The sequence below is a fragment of the Littorina saxatilis genome, linkage group LG17, assembly GCF_037325665.1.
Source record: "Littorina saxatilis isolate snail1 linkage group LG17, US_GU_Lsax_2.0, whole genome shotgun sequence".
NCBI classification, from domain to species: domain Eukaryota; kingdom Metazoa; phylum Mollusca; class Gastropoda; order Littorinimorpha; family Littorinidae; genus Littorina; species Littorina saxatilis.
The window spans coordinates 63,423,621-63,451,618 of NC_090261.1; the positions used below are offsets into that span (position 1 = coordinate 63,423,621).

At 45.1% G+C, this 27,998-nt stretch overlaps 1 protein-coding gene across 3 annotated transcripts; it reads right to left on the reverse strand.

Moving 5' to 3' along the window:
* Positions 1 to 36: 36 nt before the first annotated feature.
* LOC138952089 (exportin-1-like) lies at positions 37 to 27,998 on the reverse strand. Of its 3 annotated transcripts, XM_070323680.1 has the most exons (25): positions 27,899 to 27,998; positions 26,356 to 26,522; positions 25,497 to 25,671; positions 24,924 to 25,030; positions 24,528 to 24,643; positions 24,016 to 24,130; positions 23,548 to 23,667; positions 22,747 to 22,801; positions 22,385 to 22,461; positions 21,065 to 21,223; positions 19,750 to 19,950; positions 19,345 to 19,483; positions 18,142 to 18,245; positions 17,169 to 17,403; positions 15,884 to 16,047; positions 11,542 to 11,781; positions 10,845 to 11,153; positions 8,695 to 8,766; positions 8,309 to 8,384; positions 7,705 to 7,932; positions 6,255 to 6,417; positions 4,043 to 4,139; positions 2,340 to 3,662; positions 2,175 to 2,293; positions 37 to 2,141 (listed from the first exon to the last, which is right to left on the reverse strand). In XM_070323680.1, exons 2-23 carry the CDS (start codon positions 26,464 to 26,466, stop codon positions 3,516 to 3,518), a joined length of 3,210 nt encoding a protein of 1,069 aa, XP_070179781.1. In that variant the 5' UTR covers positions 26,467 to 26,522; positions 27,899 to 27,998; the 3' UTR covers positions 37 to 2,141; positions 2,175 to 2,293; positions 2,340 to 3,515. The 3 variants fall into 3 exon arrangements, with proteins under 3 accessions (XP_070179781.1, XP_070179780.1, XP_070179779.1); XM_070323679.1 differs by having other exon boundaries at positions 37 to 2,293; positions 2,377 to 3,662; XM_070323678.1 differs by having other exon boundaries at positions 37 to 2,293.

The following is a 27,998-nucleotide window of genomic DNA, read 5'->3' on the forward strand; positions in this document are numbered from 1 at the left end:
AGACACAGTCACACAAAGGTACGCACACACGACTGCTGAGACATGGAAAATGTTTATTTCACAGTCTCGCCATTCAGTGACGTTGGTAAAAGCAGACAGGATGAAACGGTGAAGTGAAACATTCGGCCATCACAACACCTCATACTCTCTGTCCCGCAATCATAGCGTTCGCCTCCACTCTCTTTATCTACAGACCCACTCTCAGTCTTACAGCAACAGGTGGCATTGCTCTACACATTTGTCCATAGACCATTGTTCACATCTTACAACAATCTGCAACAACCAAGTGGACAAATTCTATACATTTTAACACTCTTTTCCACTCAAGCAGATAGTGTTAATGATTATCAAAGGTGTCTGCAGAAGTTGCAGCCATTTCATTCCATAATTTGAAACGTTTTTACAGTTAAGTTTTAGACCTCAAACAAATTCAACAACGGACCCATCAACAAGTCCTCTTGCTTCAAGTTTTTAGACCAATCTTAAAAAAAGGCAGACACAAACAAACAACAAAACTAGCTTCCTTCTGATTGCAGGAGCTGGCAATGAAGGAATTATTGTTATACTTGCGTATGAATGCGGCAGTTTGGGGATAGGGGGAGTGGTGTGTACGTTACATACTAACATAGCATGTACTGCACAACCAACCAAACTGTCAAGGAAAAGGAACACTTGCTGCAAAACATTCAAACACAATCTACCCTTACTTATACACAATCTACCCTTACTTATAAACACTTTGCCATAACCCGCCCTGCATCACAATTACACAATGAAAAATGTCAATGAAAAGCGAGCATGAAGAGTTTGCAGAATGATATCAAATGGGGACGCTCATTCATCACGTGACTTAACAGCGGTCATCAATGGGTGATGGAGGAGTATTGCCCTTTCACCGGATAGCACTTCTCTTGTTCTGTTGGACCTTGGACCCAACAATGAATGGCCATCACTCCGATATCCCCAGTTTGGTGCCCAGGGCGCCAAGAATGTAGACGCCACACCAAGTAGCAGACCCAGGGTGTAGAGATGAGAATTCAGTGAATGTTGGTTTCAATACTGCTGATGGAGGATAGGAGTATGGCAGTAAGCAGGCTTGTCAGGGACTGTGCCTACAGCCCTAGGTGGGCACACACTGAGCTAACCTTAGTTTAAGCCCTATATAACGCAGTCATACCTCACTCTGCTTCTCTCAACTCGCACACTGATCCAACCTTCATTCAAGCCCTATATAATGCAGTCGTACCTCTCTCACTCTGCTTCTCTCAACAACCCACACATTCCTAGCTAATGCTTGCTACACCAAGCACATATCACGTGCTTGTCAAGTGGTTTTCACATAAAACACAGCGCATAAAGGCAGTGTAAGCGAGTTGCAATGGAGACAGGGAGACACACGCGGCTGGCTCTCCAGATACGCTGACCATGACGACCAGGGCTCACAAGGGGAGTGTGGGTCACTGAGGGACAAAGGGACGTGGGCATTAGCGACACACGATAATTACCTTGCACAGATACCACACAACACTGACATCTTCCCGTCATGGATACTTGGCTCAAATAACTGAGCAGAGGGTACTTAACCACATTTGATCGCTGACTACACACGCACAAACAGGTTACAGATAGTACGGTACACACACTACGACCGACAGGCCAGCACAACAGTGACAGGAGATTGCATCACAAAGTCAGCAGCTGCCCTGTCTGTCACTGTCAGCATCCTCATCACACACACACCAGCAGTGTTGCTGGCCAACGTCCAGTGTGAGATGACCAGTGTGAGATGACCAGTGAGATGACCAGTGTGAGATGACCAGTGTGAGATGACCAGTGCCCCAGCTGCCCTACACAGGGAGCACACCACACAGTGCTGCCATTGGTGGAGTCGGTGTGGCCCACACCGGTTGTTCACATACACCTCACAACTTGTTCAATACACACACCACTTGTTCACAAAAACACACCTCACTAGTTGTTCACACCCACACCGGTTGTTCACATACACCTCATAACTTGTTCACTACACGCACCACTTGTTCACACCCACACACACACACACACCTCACTAGTTGTTCACACCCACATACCGGTTGTTTGCACACACCACTTCACAACTAGTTGACACACCACCACCACACCTTACTGGTTGTTCACACACACCACCACCACACCTTACTAGTTGTTCACACACACCACCACCACACCTCACTAGTTCACACACACACTGTTCACATACACCTCACAACTTGCTCACTACACACCGGTTGTTGACATACATCCACTACCACACCTCACTAGTTCACACACACACTGTTCACATACATCCACTACCATACCTCACGACTAGTTGTTGACATACACCCACTACCATACCTCACGACTAGTTGTTGACTGCACACAGCTGGACAGATGTCAGTCTTGTCGCCAGTCACACATTTTGTTCTCCTTGCACACAAGTCGTGTGGTTCTCATCGTCATTTCCACTCGCACACCACAGGCAAGCCAAGCACCAGCAGAGACACAAATTCTGCTTTGACTGTAACACAACACTTCGTATTGATAGTGTGTGGCTTTCACCCCCCCCCCCCCCCCCCTTTCCATTCAGCACGTGACCAACACACAGCACGCTAAAACACCAGTGTGACACTCATTGCACACATACACTGACACACGCTTTGGACATGAGTACACAGCCCATGGCACTGGACTGGACATTGTCTATATGCTGGCCCGACTGACTTCGGGCCAAAGTCAACAGCACTTCATGGAAGTGAAAAAATCATGGCCTGGCACCAACTGGCCGGATACACACACGTCTGTCCGACACGCAGCTGGCTGACGGTTGTGACGCCCGACACAGCAACAAGCGTCTCCCTCTAAGTGGGTTGAGCACACAGCAAGACAAGTTGACCACTGTCACTTGACCGTCGGCACAATGTTCAGTACAACATCAACTTCTTACACTGCAGTACAGCCTCCATCCTACAGCTGGCCAGGGTGACAAGGTGTGACAGGTGTGTGGAAGCATGTATGTAGAATCCTGCCTCCCATTTTGTGCAGCACCCACATGTCCACACCATGGTCCGACAAGCCTGGCGTCACTAGTACACACACACGGCCCTAGCTGGCTGCCTCGTGACAGGCAGCGTCACAATGTTTGGTTCATCTTGACAGCACACAACTTGATCCTTGTCATCCACGCATCCTATTCTGTACATGTTAGCGTTATCTCACACGGCAGTGGGCCCCAGTGGTATCATCTTGACAACACACAACTTGATTCTTGTCACCAACGCATCCTGCTTTGTACATGTTAGCGTTATCCGACACGGCAGTGGGCCCTAGTGGCCAGACGGGCGAGGCGAGCGGTGAGAGGTATCACAGCACTCCGTGGTATGGACACCCGACTACAGGGTGTGTAGAGTGGCGCTGCCCAGCCGTGTTGAGATGGGTGTTAGTGCGGTGAGAGCCGTGTTGAGACGGGTGTAAGTGCGGCCCACACACGCTCCCATTCAGTCTTGCATCTCTTCGGGGATCTCGTGAGGTCCCAAGATTCCCGGCACGGCCATCTGCACCTTGCGCTTCTCGTCCGTCGCCTGACGGATGGCCGTCTCTCGCTCCTCCAGGAACAGGTCGCTCATGTCCTCCCCCGCGAACTCCTGTGGACACAGTGACAAACACTTGTAGGACAGGAACACCCTGACAAACACTTGTATGACAGGAACACAGTGACAAACACTTGTATGACAGAAAGCACACAGTGGAACAGACTGACAAACATCCATAAATGCATCTCTTGAGAATTGAAACTGGCAGCAGGAAACGCCTTGTTCTGTGAAATTCCTCTCCAATTAAATCTGCACAAAACATCTTATTCTTATTAACACAATAAAAAGCTTGTATAATTAACACCTATGGAGTATGACGACATCCTCTCCCTACTAATAACACAGCAACAAATGCGTAATAACCAAAAGGCGAGATGGAGGCTGATGAAATCAATGCAGCAACGAGTGTCAGTACTGACAGGACTACCCACCCTGATCTGCACCAGGAAATCCCTCAGGTGTTCCTTGAAGGCGTTGAAGTCTTGGTCAAAGCTGAACAGTCCCTCGATGAACAGTTTGATCTGAGGCCTGAACACAATAACACACATGTCAACATTGATAGTCTTGGTCAAAGCTGAACAGTCCCTCGATGAACAGTTTGATCTGAGGCCTGAACACAATAACACACATGTCAACATTGATAGTCTTGGTCAAAGCTGAACAGTCCCTTGATGAACAGTTTGATCTGAGGCCTCAACACAATAACACACATGTCAATATGGCTGCTTGTGAAGGACTTGATACATGATCTTAGCGACATCATCAGGTGTAAGGCATAAAACATCACCACAGTGGACCCAGGGCCAACACATGCACACCATTAACAAAATCAAGGGGAAAACAAGAAGGGCAAAGCCCATACGACTCACATGCTTGACCTAAACCTAGCAATGACATCATACACTAAGAACTGCTTTACACATTTTTCCTACCAAAATACATGTGACCTTGACCCAAGGTCAAGGTCATCCAAGGTCATGCAACACAAAGCTGTTAATTCAAGACATAGGAAGTACAATTGTGCTTATTGGCTCTTTCTACCATGAGATATGGTCACTTTTAGTGGTTCACTACCTTATTTTGGTCACATTTCATAAGGGTCAAAGTGACCTTGACCTTGATCATATGTGACCAAATGTGTCTCATGATGAAAGCATAACATGTGCCCCACATAATTTTTAAGTTTGAAACTGTTATCTTCCATAGTTCAGGGTCAAGGTCACTTCAAAATATGTATACAATCCAACTTTGAAGAGCTCCTGTGACCTTGACCTTGAAGCAAGGTAAACCAAACTGGTATCAAAAGATGGGGCTTACTTTGCCCTATATATCATATATAGGTGAGGTATTCAATCTCAAAAACTTCAGAGAAAATGGGAAAAATGTGAAAAATAGCTGTTTTTTAGACAACATTTATGGCCCCTGCGACCTTGACCTTGAAGCAAGGTCAAGATGCTATGTATGTTTTTTGGGGCCTTGTCATCATACACCATCTTGCCAAATTTGGTACTGATAGACTGAATAGTGTCCAAGAAATATCCAACGTTAAAGTTTTCCGGACGGACGGACGTCCGGACGGACGGACGACTCGGGTGAGTACATAGACTCACTTTTGCTTCGCATGTGAGTCAAAAAGAGCAAAAATATGTGGCAAAACAAATGCAAACCCAACCCAATATGAAGGCGATAAAAGTAGACCCCCCCCCATGTTAAAAGGATTACCGTATTTGACAGACTACAAGCCGCGACTTTTTTTTCAAAAAAAAAATCACATTGCGGCTTATAAAAAGATGCGGCTAAAACGTTAACTAAACTTCAATAGCATTCACCTAATGGAAGTCGCCGCGGATTTTCATTTCGCTCGATTAGCGATTACCGGTACTTTATAAGCTCTCTACTCAAGACTCGGCGCTTTTCTCTTTCTTTTGCGAATCTTCGTTTGTCAACAAGTCGTCGTGACAAGATAGCGTACAGAGAAACACTGGATGTATCAGGATCTCGCGCGTGCGAGATTTCGTTTATGTGTCTCGCAATAGTTGGAGGAGCGAGAGCCGCCATGTTGTGTTTTCGTCTGCTCGAAATGTGCGCAATAGTCGTAAATCATCCCAAAAAAGCTTATTCCGGGCGGGTCTACTTGTGTGTGTTTTTTTTTAATAATTTTTTTTTTTTTTTTTTTTTTTTTACAACACATTATACATTACATCACAGTTCACATCGCCACATACATACATACAACATGCATTCTAACAGAATGATCTAGAAAAGAGAGAGAAATAGAGAGAGATAGGGGGAATACTACATGTGTGTTGGTTACAAATTGTGTGTGTGATATTTTTCTTCAAACTTTTTCACAATTCTTCTTTGTTTCACTTGTTTATTCTCGGAGCCGATTTCGCCAAATACCGTACTTTCGTTTGCCTGGTTGTTTTGATTGATTGACACGATCTGATTATATTTTTTTCGACGGCGGCTAATATAGTGACGCGGCCTATACGTGGCTCGTCCCAATTTTTTTTTAAAAAGTCGAGGGCGCAGCTTATAAAACGGTGTGTCTTGTAATCCGTCCCTGGAACGCCGAAGAAGAAGAAGAAGAAGTAATCCGTCAAATACGGTATGAGGTGTTACGAGAGGAAAGTCACGTACTCGTTGAGGTGAGGGAAGGCTGTCTTGAGCAGGTTGAGGAGGAAGTCCTGGATGTAGGCCACGTTCTGTGCAGGGGGGTGGTTAGGGCTCAGCGGGGCGGTGATCTTGCCAGACTCCAGCGCCACAAACATCGTTGCCAGGATGGTGGCTTGCATTGTTAGACCTGGGGAAATAACACAATGTGCATCGTTAGACCTGGGGGAATAACACAATGTGCATCGTTAGACCTGGGGGAATAACACAATGTGCATCGTTAGACCTGGGGGGAATAACACAATGTGCATCGTTAGACCTGGGGGAATAACACAATGTGCATCGTTAGACCTGGGGAAATAACACAATGTGCATCGTTAGACCTGGGGAAATAACACAATGTGCATCGTTAGACCTGGGGAAATAACACAATGTGCATCGTTAGACCTGGGGGAATAACACAATGTGCATCGTTAGACCTGGGGGGAATAACACAATGTGCATCGTTAGACCTGGGGAATAACACAATGTGCATCGTTAGACCTGGGGGAATAACACAATGTGCATCGTTAGACCTGGGGGGAATAACACAATGTGCATCGTTAGACCTGGGGGGAATAACACAATGTGCATCGTTAGACCTGGGGGAAATAACACAATGTGCATCGTTAGACCTGGGGGGAATAACACAATGTGCATCGTTAGACCTGGGGAAATAACACAATGTGCATCGTTAGACCTGGGGGAAATAACACAATGTGCATCGTTAGACCTGGGGAAATAACACAATGTGCATCGTTAGACCTGGGGAAATAACACAATGTGCATCGTTAGACCTGGGGGAATAACACAATGTGCATCGTTAGACCTGGGGGAATAACACAATGTGCATCGTTAGACCTGGGGAATAACACAATGTGCATCGTTAGACCTGGGGGAAATAACACAATGTGCATTGTTAGACCTGGGGGACTAACACAATGTGCATCGTTAGACCTGGGGGGAATAACACAATGTGCATCGTTAGACCTGGGGGAATAACACAATGTGCATCGTTAGACCTGGGGGAATAACACAATGTGCATCGTTAGACCTGGGGGAAATAACACAATGTGCATCGTTAGACCTGGGGGAATAACACAATGTGCATCGTTAGACCTGGGGGAATAACACAATGTGCATCGTTACACCTGGGGGAATAACACAATGTGCATCGTTAGACCTGGGGGGAATAACACAATGTGCATCGTTAGACTTGGGGGAAATAACATCGTTAGACAATGTCACTGGAATGTGATTTCTCACTCTCCACCGAGACTGACACAGCATCAAAGGTTAGGAGAAAGGTTTACGCAGGAGACACACTTTGGATTGAATCATGAAGGGGACACCCTTTCCATTAAATCATCACCTTGCACACCAATGGTGTGAAGGGTGCCACCAGAGGGGGAGGGGGAGGGGTAGCGGTGCAATGTACCTGCGGTGTGTGAGCTGTCGGTGATGACGGAGAAGAGGTGCTGCAGGATGTCGGTGAAGTAGGTCTGGTAGAAGCTCTGTGCGGCCACCTCCTCCCCCGCGATGTTCTGCAGCAACGTGTAGAGGATGTCGAGCCCCGTGTCAGCCACGTTGCGCATGGTGTGCTTGAACGCCCAGATGATGGAGTCCAACACCAGCTTGAACTGGGCCGGCGGGATGTTGAGCAACGCTGCACCAAGCACACACAACACATACTTCATTCATCTTACAACTACACAACACTTGTCTTACAACAACACAACACAGTCAGCCACAGAACTGGGCCGGCGGGATGTTGAGCAACGCTGCACCAACCACACACAACAGTTGTTTTACAACTACACAACACAGTCAGCCACACACAACACATACTTTATTTATCTTGCAACTGTAAAACTCTGCATAAAAGGCTCGTCAACATCTATCTGCTATCCCATTCAATTCCGTGCTACAGCCCTGAAAAAAAGCTCAGCAGTCATGATAAAATGATATACAAGCCTTGTGAATTGCAACTGTCCACACAACATACACAGTGGTGGGGAGAAGAAGCAAGAGGTGTGACTGACCTTGGAAGCAGTGTGAGTTGACCGCCTGCAGGAGGAGGAAGAAGTTGGTTCTGTGCTCAGGGTACTCCTCAAAGTCCTGCAATATGGACAGTAACACCGGTGAATTAGCATCACAGCAGGTCCAATATCACCACTTTGTATCACAATTCTCTTTCTCCCGCCAACCGCGGGGTCTGATTGGTTGAAATAGAGATTTCTTGTGATTTCAACCAATCAGATGCTGCAGCTGGCTCCCACCCAGCTGGGTGGCACCCACTTTGGCTAAATGCACCTCAGCCCATGACTCCAACTGAATTGTAACGGTAAAGCTATGCCAGCCAAGGCATGCGCACATTGCCTTCTTGATATTGTGTATAGAAAAGACAGTGGTTGCCATGGTCACCTACCTTGTTGATCATGGCCAGGGTACACTCGAAGACAGCGTCAAAGATCTGTGGGATGCTCTGTGTGATGTGGTTCTGCAACACACAACAGTAAATATTACTTTCCTATAGTCATGTGCTTCTGTAAGACACATAAGTGCACATCATCCTGCATACACTGCTCACAGAAAAAAGACACGGTCTCAGTTCATACACTGCTCACAGCAGTGTGTGAACTTAGACCGTGTCTTTTCCCTGTGAGCAGTGTATGAACTGAGACCGTGTCTTTTCACTGTGAGCAGTGTATGAACTGAGACCGTGTCTTTTCACTGTGAGCAGTGTATGAACTGAGACCGTGTCTTTTCCCTGTGAGCAGTGTATGAACTGAGACCGTGTCTTTTCACTGTGAGCAGTGTATGAACTGAGACCGTGTCTTTTCCCTGTGAGCAGTGTATGAACTGAGACTGTCTTTTCATACACTGCTCACAGTGAAAAGAAAATCATGGTCTCAGTTCATACACTGCTCACAGTGAAAAGACACAGTCTCAGTTCATACACTGCTCACAGTGAAAAGACACGGTCTCAGTTCATACACTGCTCACAGTGAAAAGACACGGTCTCAGTTAATACACTGCTCACAGTGAAAAGACACAGTCTCAGTTCATACACTGCTCACAGGGAAAAGACACGGTCTCAGTTCATACACTGCTCACAGTGAAAAGACACGGTCTCAGTTCATACACTGCTCACAGTGAAAAGACACGGTCTAAGTTCATACACTGCTCACAGTGAAAAGACACGGTCTCAGTTCATACACTGCTCACAGTGAAAAGACACGGTCTCAGTTCATACACTGCTCACAGTGAAAAGACACGGTCTAAGTTCATACACTGCTCACAGTGAAAAGACACGGTCTCAGTTCATACACTGCTCACAGTGAAAAGACACGGTCTAAGTTCATACACTGCTCACAGTGAAAAGACACGGTCTCAGTTCATACACTGCTCACAGTGAAAAGACACGGCCTCAGTTCATACACTGCTCACAGTGAAAAGACACGGTCTCAGTTCATACACTGCTCACAGTGAAAAGACACGGCCTCAGTTCATACACTGCTCACAGTGAAAAGACACGGTCTAAGTTCATACACTGCTCACAGCGAAAAGACACGGTCTCAATTCATACACTGCTCACAGTGAAAAGACACGGTCTAAGTTCATACACTGCTCACAGTGAAAAGACACGGTCTAAGTTCATACACTGCGCACAGTGAAAAGACACGGTCTAAGTTCATACATTGCTCACAGAGAAAAGACACGGTCTAAGTTCATACACTGCTCACAGTGAAAAGACACGGTCTCAGTTCATACACTGCGCACAGGGAAAAGACACGGTCTTAGTTCATACACTGCTCACAGTTCATACACTGCTCACAGTGAAAAGACACGGTCTCAGTTCATACAACAGCTGCAAACAGTGAAGTTGGCACAGGATAAGGCCCAACAAAAATCCATTTCCAGTTCTTCAACCAACCTTACTTTTTCCTCCCAACCCAGAACTTTTGTTTGATCCTTCGATACAAAACAAACAACACATTCAACCCCCCCCCCCCCCCCCCCCCCCCCCCAACAGCTACTTGGACAGTCATCCACAAGGCAACGGCCAGTTCAACCCCCCAAAAGACAAGCTCTAGTCATCAACAAAGCAACAGGTATAGTTAAACCCCCCAACAGACAAGCTCAAGTCATCAACAAAGCAACAGGTATAGTTAACCCCCCAACAGACAAACTCTAGTCATCAACAAAGCAACAGGTATAGTTAAACCCCCCAACAGACATGCTCTCGTCACCAACAAAGCAACAGGTATAGTTAAACCCCCCAACAGACATGCTCTCGTCACCAACAAAGCAACAGGTATAGTTAAACCCCCCAACAGACAAGCTCTCGTCATCAACAAAGCAACAGGTATAGTTAAACCCCCCAACAGACAAGCTCTGGTCACCAACAAAGCAACAGGTCTAGTTAAACCCCCCAACAGACAAGCTCTGGTCACCAACAAAGCAACAGGTATAGTTAAACCCCCCAACAGACAAGCTCTGGTCACCAACAAAGCAACAGGTATAGTTAAACCCCCCAACAGACAAGCTCTGGTCACCAACAGCACGAATGCTCACCTCCAGCCTGTTGACGATGGTTGCCATGGTACTGAGGACCTCTGGTTCGCGAGCAGCGGGCACGTTCCTCTGGTAGTCGAGCAGCACGGCGTCCAGCAGGGGCAGGATGAAGTTCTCGGCCACCATCTGGGGGTCGTTGGAGCGGCTGACCCAGCCCGAGATCAGCTTCAGCGTCTCCTTCTTCACCGTGCGCATGCTGCGGATCAGAGGCTGCTTGGTCACGCTCTCCCCGTTGGTTGCTATGGCGCTCGAGATGTTCTCGCTCATCACCTTGTACACGTTGAGCATGTCCAGGTAGATACGACCCAGCTGTAACAACAGAGAGAAACACAAATAAATACCACCACTCAAAAGAAAGGGCAAACTGTTGCATACTTGTCATTATTTGTTGGAGTGTAGCAATTTCAAGCTTGACATAACAGTGTAGCAATTTGTCTTAAAACATAGCATGCTACGCTGAAAGCGTTTCAGTTGAAGTACAGCATGTGATAGCACAGGACGTTTTTAACAATACAAAGCAGGGGCCATGGCCGCCTCTGTGGGGCATGGCCTCCATGGCAAAGATAACTCAACCTACAAAAGCAGCTTCCATCTAGAAATCCTAGTTACCATGCCTGTTCATGAGTCTGCAAAATGCCCTCTTCCTCCATTTAAGTAAACCACTCAAGACATTGATGACAATGAGAGGTGTGCTGACCTGAACAACGTAGGGATGACCAAGTGCTTTGCAAGCCCGCACATTGGTCTTGAGGATGTTGCCTAGCTGTTTGACAGCGTCGGGGTCTTTGAGCACCTCCACGTTCTGCGTGGCCTGGTTGATGATGCCGTCCCACACCTGGTTGGGCAGCAGCATGTAGCGCTCGATCAGGTGTTCCTGGGCTACCTGGTCCGTCTGCGCGCTGATCATCAGGCCCACTGCTTCGTAGAATGTGTGCACCTGCAAACACAACACACACTTAGAATGTGCGCACCTGAAAACACAACACTTGCAACGTGCCCATCTTTCTTACGACCGTAAGTTATAGTGCAGGACTACAGGATACAAGAAGGGCAAAGCCCATACGACTCACATGCTTGACCTTGACCTTTACATGACCTTGACCTTCAGAGTCAAGGTCAAATAACTAAACCTAGCAATGACATCATCAGACCTGGGAACCCCTGTTTTACACTTTGAGTATTCTCAAACAAACTTGGTGTATTTTGTGACGGGCGCAGTGGCGTGGTGGTAAGACGTCGGCCTCCTAATCGGGAGGTCGTGAGTTCGAATCCCGGTCGCTGCCGCCTGGTGGGTTAGGAGTGGAGATTTTTCCGATCTCCCAGGTCAACTTATGTGCAGACCTGCTAGTGACTTAACCCCATTCGTGTGTACACGCAAGCACAAGACCAAGTGCGCACGGAAAAGATCCTGTAATCCATGTCAGAGTTCGGTGGATTATGGAAACACGAAAATACTCAGCATGCCTACTCAACGAAAGCGGAGTGAAGCTGACTATGCTCTCAGAGCATAGTGTGGGGAACCCAAATGGGCAAACGAGCTCACACGTAACCAGAAAATTCTGGAACGCTGAAGAAGAAGAAGAAGAAGGTGTATTTTGAAAAAAATGAGCGTACTCCACACAGCGTTTGCACATCCATGATTAAAACATGCCTCATGCGCGTCAGTCACACCGTTAATTAAGTTTACCTACACATTTAAAATAAATGCTTTTTTCAATTTTTACTGACAACAAGAAGAGCAAACGCTCGATCGAGTCACTTTCGCAGTTCTGAATATTATATGAGGCATCAGATGGACAGGAAGAAATTGCTATTCACAACACAATGAGTCACGTTCACATAAAATTTGAGCCCGGTCACTTTTATAGTTTCCGAGAAAAGCCCAACGTTAAGTTGTGTGTTGCCGAACAGAAAAGGCTAGTTATCTCCCTTGTTTTTCTGATAACGTTCGTAAAAGGCTACAGATGTAAATACTTTGATGTAAAGAATAATCCTACAAAGTTTCAATCACATCCGATGAACTTTGTCAAAGATATAAAATGTCTAATTTTTCCTTTGACGCTGACCTGTGACCTTGAAAAAGGTCAAAGGTCAACGAAACCATCGTTAAAGTGTAGAGGTCATTGGAGGTCACGACTAAACAAAATATGAGCCCGATCGCTTTGATAGTTTCCGAGAAAAGTCCAACGTTAAGGTGGTGTCTACGGACGGCCGGCCGGCCGGACAGACTAACACTGACCGATTACATAGAGTCACTTTTTCTCAAGTGACTCAAAAACTGTACCGTATTTGAGGGACTACAAGCCGCGACTTTAGAAAAAAAATAATCGCATTGCGGCTTATAAAAAGATGCGGCTAAAACGTTACCTAAACTTGAATAGCATTCACTTAATGGAAGTCGCCGCGGATTTTCATTTCGCTCGATTAGCGATTACCGGTACTTTATTAGCTTTCTACTCAAGACTCGGCGCTTTTCTCTTTCTTTCGCGAATCTTCGTTTGTCAACAAGTCGTCGTGACAAGCGTACAGAGAAACACCGGATGTATCAGGATCTCGCGCGCGCGAGATTTTGTTTTTTTTGTGTCTTGCGATAGTTGGAGGAGCGAGAGCTGCCATGTTGCGTTTTCGTCTGCTCGAAATGTGCGCAAAAGTCGTAAATCATCCCAAAAAAGCTTATTCCGGGCGGGACTACATGTGTGTGTTGGTTACAAATTGTGTGTGTGTGATATTTTTCTTCAAACTTTTTCACCTTTCTTCTTTGTTTCACTTGTTTATTCTCGGAGCCGATTTCGCGAAATACCGTACTTTCGTTTGCCTGGTTGTTTTGATTGATTGACACGATCCGATAATATATTTTTTTACAGCGGCTAATATAGTGACGTAATCATGTGCCAAAATACTGGATCGGCTTCAGGATGGGCTTGTGAAGAAAAGTAGTCTAGGAATTTTTCTCGTCGTATTTTTTCCCACTGACCATACTGAGCGTATTCTCGACAATCATGCGTACAAAATACGGCGAAATCGTATGAGTTCCCAGGTCTGCATCATACACTAAGAACTGCTTTACACATTTTTCCTACCAAAATACATGTGACAGGTCAAGGTCATCCAAGGTCATGCAACACAAAGCTGTTAATTCAAGACATAGGAAGTACAATGGTGCTTATTGGCTCTTTCTACCATGAGATATGGTCACTTTTAGTGGTTCACTACCTTATTTTGGTCACATTTCATAAGGGTCAAAGTGACCTTGACCTTGATCATATGTGACCAAATGTGTCTCATGATGAAAGCATAACATGTGCCCCACATAATTTTTAAGTTTGAAACAGTTATCTTCCATAGTTCAGGGTCAAGGTCACTTCAAAATATGTATACAATCCAACTTTGAAGAGCTCCTGTGACCTTGACCTTGAAGCAAGGTAAACCAAACTGGTATCAAAAGATGGGGCTTACTTTGCCCTATATATCATATATAGGTGAGGTATTCAATCTCAAAAACTTCAGAGAAAATGTGAAAAATAGCTGTTTTTTAGACAACATTTATGGCCCCTGCGACCTTGACCTTGAAGCAAGGTCAAGATGCTATGTATGTTTTTTGGGGCCTTGTCATCATACACCATCTTGCCAAATTTGGTACTGATAGACTGAATAGTGTCCAAGAAATATCCAACGTTAAAGTTTTCCGGACGGCCGGACGACTCGGGTGAGTACATAGACTCACTTTTGCTTCGCATGTGAGTCAAAAATGAGTTGGCAAATGCCTTGACCAGGTCTACACATTGCTTCACGAGGCAACTGCTACAACTGACCCAACAAGGAACAAGCTCACAAGATCTCCTGGTGGTCACTAGTTCACACCTGAAAACACATCACACAAATGCAATTCTTCCATCTTCCTTACAACACTGTATTCACAGCAATACGGCAATATAGCTATTCTGATGGACATGTGGGGGAATTCGGGGACTGTGATTGGATGGTCTCACACATCCCTTTTCCGATCATCAAAGCATAATGCTACGGAAGTCGGCCATTTTTGCCAATATCCAAAAGCATATTGGCAATAACAAAGACGCATGGTTCCGGTTTACCCATCTGTACCAAACGATGCCGTTTCAATCGACAACAGTATACACTGACAACTTGAAATTCTTCTCAGGAATGTTTTTCAGCTTTACAAATGTCGATAGTATACCCTTTTCTGCTAACTTCCCGATGAAACAGGACTAACCCAATTATTTTCTGTCCCTAAACACCACGAAATGCCCAAACTCGAAAGATGTAGTACAAACAGGGGAGTAAAACGGAACAGCCGTTTTTGTGTGAGCTCAGTTGCCGACTGACACAAACTTTCGCATTTGGCTTTTCTTATCTCGTAACTCCACACTAAATACCCCACTTCCCCTCTGAAGTATTGATGTACAACCCATGGCACTAACATTCATGTAGTCGTTTATAACTGAGGTTGAAAAATTCGCTTCATGACGAGACAAGTATAAATGCCATTCACCCAAACTGAAAAATTCGCTGCCGTCTGCTCGCGTCGTACGGATTAGCTGTTCTCTTCTCCTCCCCTTGTTGCATCCCAGTTCTTCAGTTGTTTCTAGTTTTCCGTTGGTGTTGTGTTTTGGTCTTCTTCTTAAGTAGTCTTGTTCAAAATTAAAAAAACTCAAACTTCTTTTTGTTGTATACGAATGAACTAATGAAAAGCTGTTTAACAGCTGTGTTATCAAATCAAGTTTTTTTCCAAAGTCAGTGTGGCGTCTGCGCAAAATTAATGCGCATAAGAAACGGCGTCTGCTATCAAGATCAACGCATCGACGCAAAAACTGTCATTTTGTAAGTTTGGAACAACAAATCAAGGTCAGAACAGCTATATAATCGCTATTGTATTTTCAGCGTAGCAATAGGGTCCGATATTTAGACTCGAACAAGTATAATGCGACTCGTCAGCTGTTAATACTATATGCAGCAAGCGACCAGACAAATACATGGTCAGCCAGGTATAAGTGAGCCACGTCTGACAAGCTCCTTACCTGCTGTGGCTGCAGATCACAGATGATGGTGTTGATGCCGTTGAGGATCTCCTCGATGAAGGGCATCACCTCCCCGACCTGCACCTGCACGAAGTGGCGGCGACATTTCTGTGCGATCTTGATGAACGTGTCACACGCCATGTCCTGCACTCCGTCGTGCGTCTCTGCACACACAATAAAGCTTGCTTACACCACACCCTTTGACCACACTACACAGCGCACTTTCTGTGACATCATATCTCTCTGCACACACAGTAAAGCTTGCTTACACCAACAAGTTACACCTCTTGCAATGAGACTCACAAAAACTGTCAAACAGCATTGGCAAGTGCATCAAATCACAAAACTGGAGTTAATGAGTGGCTAATGCGTTGTCTTTTGGCGTACGTGAATATCGGTCCAGACATGTGAAACAAGAAGGGCAAAGCCCATACGACTCACATGCTTTACACATTTTTCCTACCAAAATACATGTGACCTTGACCCAAGGTCAAGGTCATCCAAGGTCATGCAACACAAAGCTGTTAATTCAAGACATAGGAAGTACAATGGTGCTTATTGGCTCTTTCTACCATGAGATATGGTCACTTTTAGTGGTTCACTACCTTATTTTGGTCACATTTCATAAGGGTCAAAGTGACCTTGACCTTGATCATATGTGACCAAATGTGTCTCATGATGAAAGCATAACATGTGCCCCACATAATTTTTAAGTTTGAAACAGTTATCTTCCATAGTTCAGGGTCAAGGTCACTTCAAAATATGTATACAATCCAACTTTGAAGAGCTCCTGTGACCTTGACCTTGAAGCAAGGTAAACCAAACTGGTATCAAAAGATGGGGCTTACTTTGCCCTATATATCATATATAGGTGAGGTATTGAATCTCAAAAACTTCAGAGAAAATGGGAAAAATATGAAAAATAGCTGTTTTTTAGGCAACATTTATGGCCCCTGCGACCTTGACCTTGAAGCAAGGTCAAGATGCTATGTATGTTTTTTGGGGCCTTGTCATCATACACCATCTTGCCAAATTTGGTACTGATAGACTGAATAGTGTCCAAGAAATATCCAACGTTAAAGTTTTCCGGACGGACGGACGGACGGACGGACGACTCGGGTGAGTACATAGACTCACTTTTGCTTCGCATGTGAGTCAAAAAGTCCAGTTTTGCTTTTGTGTGTGTACGAATAAAGGTCTAGATGATCAATGTGCAAAGTGTGCCCAGCTTTGTGTGTACGAATAAAGGTGTAGATGATCAATGTGCAAAGTGTGCCCAGCTCACCATGCATGAACTCAAAGAGCTTGTTGACGACGGTCTTGAGGAACCTCCAGTGTGCGCGAAGGAAGCGCGGGTACTGGCCCACCACGTACATGATGTTGGAGGCGATGATGGCCTTGTTGTCCTTGCCGCGCTTCTGTTCACACAGCCCCAGCAGGTCCTTGATCACTGTCACCAGGAACCGCTTCTCGTCGTCCTCGTGCATCGCACCGCTGATCGAACCAATGGCCCAGCACAGCTGTAACACACACACACTGTTACACAGCACTGTAACACACACACCGTTACACAGCACTGTAACACACACCGTTACACAGCACTGTAACACACACACCGTTACACAGCACTGTAACACACACACACCGTTACACAGCACTGTAACACACACACACCGTTACATAGCAAACCCTTTTTTGTTCCTTGCACCCTTTAGCTGTTAAGTTTGGAAGAAAATACCGGTAAGAGAGAAAAACACAGAATTTTGACACCAATAGAAAATGTTTGAACGAGATGTGTAAGTTTGACACCAATAGAAAATGTTTGAACGAGATGTGTAAGTTTGACACCAATAGAAAATGTTTGAACGAGATGTGTAAGTTTGACACCAATAGAAAATGTTTGAACGAGATGTGCAAGTTTGTATGGGTTGTGAAAGAGCGAGTATCATTTTCTTGGACAAATATTGACACGTGCTTCCTGTACACATGCATATTGACACGTGGTTCCTGTACACATGCATATTGACACGTGGTTCCTGTACACATGCATATTGACACGTGGTTCCTGTACACATGCATATTGACACGTGGTTCCTGTACACATGCATATTGACACGTGCTTCCTGTACACATGCACCAGACACACCCTCTCGCTAGTGACTAGCCTATAATATCAAGAGGGAAATTACGTGGGGTAACTAGTAATGCGTCTATTCTGGGCGGGTGTGTAAGTAAGAGTATGAAATGAAGCCACTCACAGTATTGAGGTTTTTCCACGACCACTCTGTGCCGTTGACCTGGTTGTGCAGCTTCTCTGTCATGATGTTCTCTGTGTCCGTGTAATCCAAGTGAGTCAGGTACACTGCACATCATAACAACACTGCATGTCACAGCAACACACTACACGTCACAACAACATACTGCATGTCACAACAACACACAGCACGTCACAATGACACACTGCACATCACAACAACACACTGCACATCACAACAACACACTGCATGTTACAACACACTGCATGTCACAACACACTGCATGTCACAACACACTGCACATCACAACAACACACTACATGACAAAACTACACACTACATGTCACAACAACACACTGCACGTCACAACAACACACTGCATGTCACAACAACACACAGCACGCCACAACAACACTCTGCACATTACACTGCACGTCACAACAACACACTGCATGTCACAACAACACACAGCACGTCACAACAACACACTGCACGTCACAACAACACACTGCACGTCACAACAACACACTGCATGTCACAACAACACACTACACATCACAACAACACACTGCACATCACAACAACACGTCACAACAACACACTACATGTCACAACAACACATTGCATGTCACAACCCACTGCATGTCAAAACAACACACTGCATGTCACAACAACACACTACATGTCACAACAACACACTGCACGTCACAACACACTGCATGTCAAAACAACACACTACATGTCACAACAACACCCAGCACGTCACAATAACACACTGCATGTCACAGCAACACACTGCATGTCATAACAACACACAGCATGTCATAACAACACACAGCACGTCAAAACAACACACTGCATGTCACAACCCCAGTTACCTCACTCTGTCATGTCATGTTCTACAAGTCAACTCACTGCAATCCCTCTACAACTACTGATCTCCCAGACAAATGTTTTCTGTGCTTACTACAGAGGGAGCCAAAGGGCTAACCACCACTTCTTCCAACAAACCCTGGACTCCAGTCCATGTACTATGGATTGTCTTACAGTTCGGGACACTTGATGAGCAATTTCTACTTGTACACAAGAAAGATGAAATGAATGAAGATGGTGTAAAAATAGCATTCATGAATGCAGGTTGAAAAGCCACTGTTGAAGAAGTGAGAAAGATCCACAGAAGTTGAAAGCAGAAGAGAGAGGACTGACCTAGCGTCTCGCGCATGTTCTTGTAGAGGTTGATGGAGTCTGTGTCCTTCATGAACTCGCGCACCACCTCCCCCTGTTCGTTCTCCACCACCAGCACCTCCTCGGGCTTGGCCATGCGAGAGATCATCACGTGCCGCACCTAAAAACACACAAGGTCAAGGTCACTCTACACCACATCTCCTTCGACATGCACTATGCTACAGTGACAACATAGTACAGGGTATATGTGTATCAGAAGTTAGCACAGTAGTACCATTATAGTTACACAGGTAAAGCTGCACCTTGGCACAGGTATAAGTAGTGTGTGTAAGAGAAAGACAGACAGCATGAAGAGGTTGAGGGGAGGTGTGATATGAAGTGTGTGTGCCCAGGATAAGGGGAGGTGTGTGTGTGTGTTTAACGAACCTTGGACAGCACAGGATTGTAGAGCTGTCGTCGGGCGGGCATCTCGGTGAGAGGCTTGGTGCCCAGGATGAGGGGGGAGGAGCTGGAGGAGAAGGGTGACTCGCGGTACAACTCGGCAGCCAGGGCGCTCCAGTACTCTAGACAGATCTTGAAGATCTCCACCTCCTCCACTTCAGAGATCATGATCAGGTAATGAAGCGCCTGCACACACAGTATTCATCTATACACTCCTGTTGCCTATGGTTCTACACATGTTCATCTTAACACGCTTCAGTTGCAGTGGACACAGGGCTATCTTAACACTCATGTTGCAGTATTGTGTCACTGACAGCAGGGCCTGCCAACAGATGCATATTTTAACCCTTAGGCTGGTTGTCGCGACATATGTCGCGCTACTTTACGTATAATGTCACCTGGTTGTCACGACATATGTCGCGCTACTGGCTCAGTCTGTTTGGTCGGTTCCGATTACCTCCCATGGATGCGAAAACCTATATGACCGTTTTTTGTTATTTTTCTCTCTGTTAATTCACCTGTGGCCATGTAACATGTGTTACAGAATTGCACCAGTGTAAGGGTTAAGACAGATGTTGCAATATCATGTCACTATATGGCTCAAACAAAGAAAACTGCCAGTAAAGTGTATAACCATATTGACTGAAGCGACTTCTACAGTTAGCTGCTGGACAGTGTGAAAGTGGAGTCAGCCAACAGCCTCAGTCTGCAGTTGGCAACAAGACGTCCACTGTCTTGGTCACTTCACGGACAGAGAGAGAGATAGGATAAGGCCCTTCACTTCACGGACAGAGAGAGAGACAGGATAAGGCCCTTCACTTCACTGACAGAGAGAGAGACAGGATAAGGCCCTTCACTTCACGGACAGAGAGAGAGACAGGATAAGGCCCTTCACTTCACGGACACAGAGAGACAGAATAAGGCCCTTCACTTCACGGACACAGAGAGACAGAATAAGGCCCTTCACTTCACGGACACAGAGAGACAGGATAAGGCCCTTCACTTCACGGACAGAGAGAGAGAGACAGGATAAGGCCCTTCACTTCACTGACACAGAGAGAGACAGGATAAGGCCCTTCACTTCACTGACAGAGAGAGAGACAGGATAAGGCCCTTCACTTCACGGACAGAGAGAGACAGGATAAGGCCCTTCACTTCACGGACAGAGAGAGACAGGATAAGGCCCTTCACTTCACGGACAGAGAGAGACAGGATAAGGCCCTTCACTTCACGGACAGAGAGAGACAGGATAAGGCCCTAACGGCTGTGAGGAGGGACATAAATAGGATCAGGTCCTCACCGTCATGAGGAGGGGGTGAAGGTCCAGCTTTTTCTCCACCAGCGGAGCGTGTTCCTTGAGGAAGGTGCACAGGAAGAGACTGAGATTCTGGATAAAGTTCTGCTCGTCATCCGACCCCCGGGCATACGCCTCTTTGATGTTGGTGTCCACGGACAGCATCTGTTACACACAGCTCACATGTTACACACTACACTGCATCTATCACACACAGCTCACTTGTCAGACACTATACAGCATCTGTTACACACAGCTCACATGTTACACACTACACTGCATCTATCACACACAGCTCACTTGTCAGACACTATACAGCATCTGTTACACACAGCTCACATGTTACACACTACACAGCATCTGTTACACACAGCTCACATGTTACACACTACACAGCATCTGTTACACACAGCTCACATGTTTCACACTACACAGCATATATCACACACAGCTCACATGTCACACTACACAGCATCTATCGCACACAGCTCACATGTCACACACTACACAGCATCTGTTACACACTACACAGCATCTATCACACACAGCTCACATGTCACACACTACACAGCATCTATCACACACAGCTCACACGTTACACACTACACAGCATCTATCACACACAGCTCACATGTCACACTACACAGCATCTATCACACACAGCTCACATGTCACACACTACACAGCATCTGTTACACACAGCTCACATGTTACACACTACACAGCATCTATCACACACAGCTCACATGTCACACACTACACAGCATCTGTTACACACAGCTCACATGTTACACACTACACAGCATCTGTTACACACAGCTCACATGTTACACACTACACAGCATCTATCACACACAGCTCACATGTCACACACTACACAGCATCTATCACACACAGCTCACATGTCACACACTACACAGCATCTATCACACACAGCTCACATGTCACACACTACACAGCATCTATCACACACAGCTCACATGTCACACACTACACAGCATCTATCACACACAGCTCACATGTCACACACTACACAGCATCTATCAAACACAGCTCACATGTTACACACTACACAGCATGTCACATACTACACAGCATGTATCTCACATAGCTCCCATGTCACACTCTTAACTCACACTACACAGCATATAACACATAGCTCACATGTCACAGCATTTGTCAAACTGATAACTCAGACTACACAGCATATATCACATAGCTCCCATGTCACACTACATCATCACACTTCCAGCAGTCAACTTGTGTGCTGCAGACAATACACGCACTCTTAGTCACATTTGTAACGGTGACACGAGGAACACTCACCGTCTTGAGCTGATTCATGGTGAGCGTGAAGAGTTGCAGGAACTGTTCATCGTAAATCTGTGAGGCCTGAACGCCCGCTGTAACAACAAAAAATGTGCCATTGACATCAACATCACAATATCATTGAGAGCAAGCTATCAAGTATCAGTTCACACCAATACATTTTGTGCACTGCTGCACATCTTTAATCTCGGCCAATTCTATGATAGCTTCCAGAAACTATTCACGTGTCAAAGACCACCATGAAAGTGATTAACCAACGTGAGACACACAGACAAGGAAAGGGACATACCAACGTGAGACACACAGACAGGGAAAGGGACATACCAACGTGAGACACACAGACAGGGAAAGGGACATACCAATTTCTGTCAAGCACTTCATGGTGACGTTGCGAAACATGGGCACGTTCAGGAACTGCACAGAAAGAAACACCAGCAGTCAGACACATAACCTTTATACTGCCAACCACATAGCCTGCATCAAATCCAATGGCAGATAGGTTCTCAGTATAAACAGAAAAACTTGCACCCTACCCAACCAAATGTCAGCTCCTAGAAAATAAGAACCTTTGCAGCAATGTGAAACATAAGGGCCACTGAAGGCTTCAGGAAGAGAAAGGCTGCATACCTTGTAGATGAGGGTGGTGATGAGCAAAGTTAACTATGAGGGCCACTGAGGCTTCAGGAAGAGAAAGGCTGCATACCTTGTAGATGAGGGTGGTGATGACCAAAGTTAACTATGAGGGCCACTGAGGCTTCAGGAAGAGAAAGGCTGCATACCTTGTAGATGAGGGTGGTGATGAGCAAAGTTAACTATGAGGGCCACTGAAGGCTTCAGGAAGAGAAAGGCTGCATACCTTGTAGATGAGGGTGGTGATGAGCAAAGTTAACTATGAGGGCCACTGAGGCTTCAGGAAGAGAAAGGCTGCATACCTTGTAGATGAGGGTGGTGATGAGCAAAGTTAACTATGAGGGCCACTGAGGCTTCAGGAAGAGAAAGGCTGCATACCTTGTAGATGAGGGTGGTGATGACCAAAGTTAACTATGAGGGCCACTGAGGCTTCAGGAAGAGAAAGGCTGCATACCTTGTAGATGAGGGTGGTGATGAGCAAAGTTAACTATGAGGGCCACTGAGGCTTCAGGAAGAGAAAGGCTGCGTACCTTGTAGATGAGGGTGGTGATGAGCTTGGTCTCGAAGATGTAGCCCAGGGGGATCCAGTTGAGGAAGCGAAGTAACGTCTCCAGCGTGGCCCCCACCAGTGGTGCGTTCTGGGAGTTGTCCTGCAACAAACAAGACATCAGTCAAACAGCAACACCAGGCAAGTGTTCCGTCAAGCAGACAAAGACAACCAGCCGTGTGTATGCAGGCAAAATCTTTGCTAGGCTCATGCAAATTCAACTTTCTGGTTGCTGAAATGAAAAGCAAAAGTAACTGGACTAAAATCGGCAACTCTTCTGAAAAATCTGGTCATGTCAATTACTGAACTATCGCCTCACCCAATTCGCTTTACAGTAAATACTTGAGATAATCTTTAAAGCAGAACTGTGCAATTTTAAACATGAACTGCTTTACTGTGTCTTCACACTCTTGGTTTTGCGTGTTTATGAGATCGAGAGCGAGCGACGTACCATGACAAACTGACAGAGCTGGAAGATCTGTGAGAACTCGCTGCACATAGTGTCCTTGAGATGCTTGGCCTTGGCCTGCGTCATCTGGCCGCTGGAGAAGTCAAAGACCTCCTCACTGCAACAAGGTCAACATGCACAGTGTCAAGCCCGCTGTCAACACCTTCATACCATCAACATTCTCACTCCCTGCAAGAGTAACCATGATGGCTAGTCACAATGACACACCACAGCAACACATACACAGCTCCTGACAGCCCAAATATGCCATGACAAGGGAAGAAACTGGAGTCATACGCATGTCTAACAATCTCGTGAAGGTGGAAGCATTTGACCTAACCCCACTGACATTTTTTTAAAACAAATCTCAGACAAATCGTTTTTAACGAAAACAATTTTGCAAGCTGAAATTACAGTATGACTGGACCATGTAACTGACTGAAATTCTGTTAAATCAGATGAGAAACTTATAGTTGAATCCTGTTGAACTGAGACAATCAATTATCCGTCCTTACCTGAGGAGCTTGAGGATAATCATGTTGTTTTGGCACAGGGACTCGTTGGTCTTGCTGGCACCAACAATGTCGCTGATAAACGTCGGCCAATTTCTTGGCCACTCATACTTCAAGATCTGAGAGAAAGAACGAAAATCATGCTGAAAACACACACAGGCAAAACTGTTCTACATTATCCAATCACCCTTTGCCTTCACAAATGAACATTGCATTATCGAGCACAAGAAGACTTGTTTGGCAAGAAATATATAGTGTGACGCATTCCACTGAACTAACAAAAGTACCCAAGATTTTCTTTTAACTTGCCCTGAAAACTACACACTCCGTGTCCTAAGCATGCATTTCAAAGTTGGTGAAAGCAACAGAGTGCAAAAGAAAGAGGAAAATGCCACTGACCTGTACAAGGATCATGTTGAGCTTGCCCACGTACACTTTCTCTTTCTCTAACAATGCTGCGTCTGATGAGGTCTTGATGATAAGCCCCACGATGTATTTCTTGATGCCTGCAACCACACGCCATTCTCTCCATGTTACTACACACTCTTGCTAACAATTCAATCAAGGTTTAGGTAACCAGTTACAGCTGACTTAAGTAGATATGTGGTTTCCCCAACATTTAAACATGAACCACAGAACGATATCTCAACTTTTTCATGAAGACGTGTTGCTACTGGCTCAGAATCCCAGGTGGATGTGCAAAGTCAACATAAAGGAAATTCCCTTCATTTCATAAGCAACACCAAAAAAAATATACAGCACCAAAACATATTTATTTATTTATTTATTTATATGGGAGATTTATATAGCGCTTGACGTTCTCTAAGCGCTTTACATATTAATTTCTGCCGTGAGAGGTGGAATTTTTTACACAATATATCACGCATTCACATCGGCCAGTAAATCTCATATGTTTGGAAGCCAAATGCCCCGGCCACAAGTCTAGCCATGTATTCAGAGAAGTGCACCGACCTTCGCACTGTGTCCTGGGCAGCACCTTCCAGCGAGTCTTGATGACGTTCTCCAGGATCTGGAGGGCGTAGTACTTGGTCTGTTGGTTGGACGAGAACTCCAGGATGGTGTCCACGCGTGTCCAGGCATCGGGATGCTCCTTGAGGCGCGTCAACACCTCCTGTGCCACCCGTTGCTGAAAACACAACACTCGCGTTATACATCCTCTTGGACCATCTTGCACCGCTTCATTTTATTCAATTTTAAGCGGACAGAAGAGTGGCTTCTCTCGCAGAAAAATGTGTCCAAAGCTGCAAGAAGGGGCAGCGGCACTACCAACACAATGCAATGCTCATATGACTCATTTTCTCCGTGGGAAACTGAATCAGAAACAAATTATCTGTTGCTCCAGCTCAGCAGACATTGAAGAAAATGACAATTTATTACTTTTAGACCCAAACTTGACTCTACTGTGACCTGCAGAACGGACCAGGATCAATCAGACTTGAGTTTTGTCAAGAAGTCATCAAACAAATAAAAGTGTTGCGAGTTTCAAAGATGTAAGCTTAAAATATGTTGAATAAAATGATAATTTTCCCTTTTTGGGGGGAAACAGTTTCAAAGGTCTAGCATCAAATTATCTGAGAAAACCTCAACGTTAATGTGTTTGTTCACAGGCAGGCAGCTGGTTGATCAACTATTACCACTTGCCGGCCACCCATCCACACAAACACTGCTCATTAGTACGGCTCACTGATCAATCTTGTGAGCCAATACAATTGGTAGGTTGAGCACACCTGCACACGAAAAAAAGAAAGAAAAAGAAAGCTTCTGTTACAAATCAATGTTCCTGCACGAGAAGTAAAGAGTGATCTCTGACCTGCTCTCCTTCCGCAGAGTACATGGAGGAGACGACATTGTCCAAGAGCTGAATGTCGAGCTTCTGGCTGAAGTCCAGGAGCTTGCCCGCTTGTTCGGCTAACACCGCCATCTTTACATCGGACACTCGTTACACGCTTCAACTTGCTGGACAAACCTTCCTGTGATCTGAAAAATAGCATGAAATCAACTTAAATCACAACACTTACAATTATTCTTTCACTAGTAGGAAACGTTCAGATACAGAGGCTTAATGACAAAAATACATTAATTCTAACTAACACAATTAGGCAGAAATAGCATTGGCTCATGGAATGAAGACTAGGTAATGGGGACCAAAGACTTAAAAACCAATGAAAAATATGTTTACATTTAATCAATAAATGAAATGCACAGGCAAAATGTTTCAATCAAGCAGTTCCATTCATGCTCTTATTTTTTTAACTGACTGATGATCATGATGAGTCAGACCTGGGAACCCCTGTTTTGCACTTGGGAGTATTCTCAGCAAAAAATGAGTGGACGCCACACAACATTTGAACATCGATGATTCAAACATGCATCGAACAGTTAAATAAGTTTACGATACATTTAAAATACAGACATAGTGATAGTCAGAAGGAATTTTAATATTAATTTTTAATCAAGACTACACTTCACATACATAAGACACAAGAGGTGCAAAACAGGTGTGTCAAAATACTGGATCGGCTTTAGGATGCGCTTGTAAAGAAAAGAAGTCTAGGATTATTTTTTTAACCGAGCGTACCGATCATATTATACAATTGAGCGTACACAATACGGCAAAATAATATGTGTTCCCAGATCTGATGAGTTCTTTAATTTCTCTTTACATTGCACAAATAAAGTTTGCACTTAGGGCTGATTAGAACATAAATGCATGTTGTTGCTTTTATTTATTGCAAATAATGTCAATGTCCTTGAACCTGTAACTGTTAAAAGTATCTTTTAAAAGACAAACAAGACTAAAACAAATGCAGGTATCTTAAACTGGATAATATGATACTGATAGACACAATGTCTGAGTGATCTCACAAGCTTGTGTGTCCTGGATGAGCATAAAAAAGCAAATTCTTCTATAACAATGCACGTGTGACAGTGACAACCAGCCAGGGCTTAGCCTAACTCAAATTTGATTTCTAATTCTAATCATGCAGCATGACCACAAACTTTTTATTTATCTTTTAAATCAAACACTAGACTTAGTATTTCCAAGTGAACAAATCCTGGCATTTACACATTTTGTTGTGTTAGACTTATAATTTTTGAATGCAGGAAGAACGCAGCAACCAAGCAATACTCCTCAGACAGCAAGGCGCGCGCTCTACTTGAAGAAGCAGATCGCACTGGATATTACCATGCGGTACGCTCTTGAACCGTGGACTTCCGTTGTTTATATTCGAGTCAACATGGCGGCGCCCTGTTGGACGTGCCATAAAGGTAAACAAAAGGTTTTCTGAACACTGACGCGTTAATATACAGAAGCTATGAGGTCCATAAGACAGAAAAGTTCATATTCTTACCGCTTCGTACTGTGTCTGACACTGCTGCAGTAATTGTGAAGAAAACACCCAAAGTTACAAACCGGTTGAAACTGGTAAGCGTTCGCCATGTCCGCGTTTT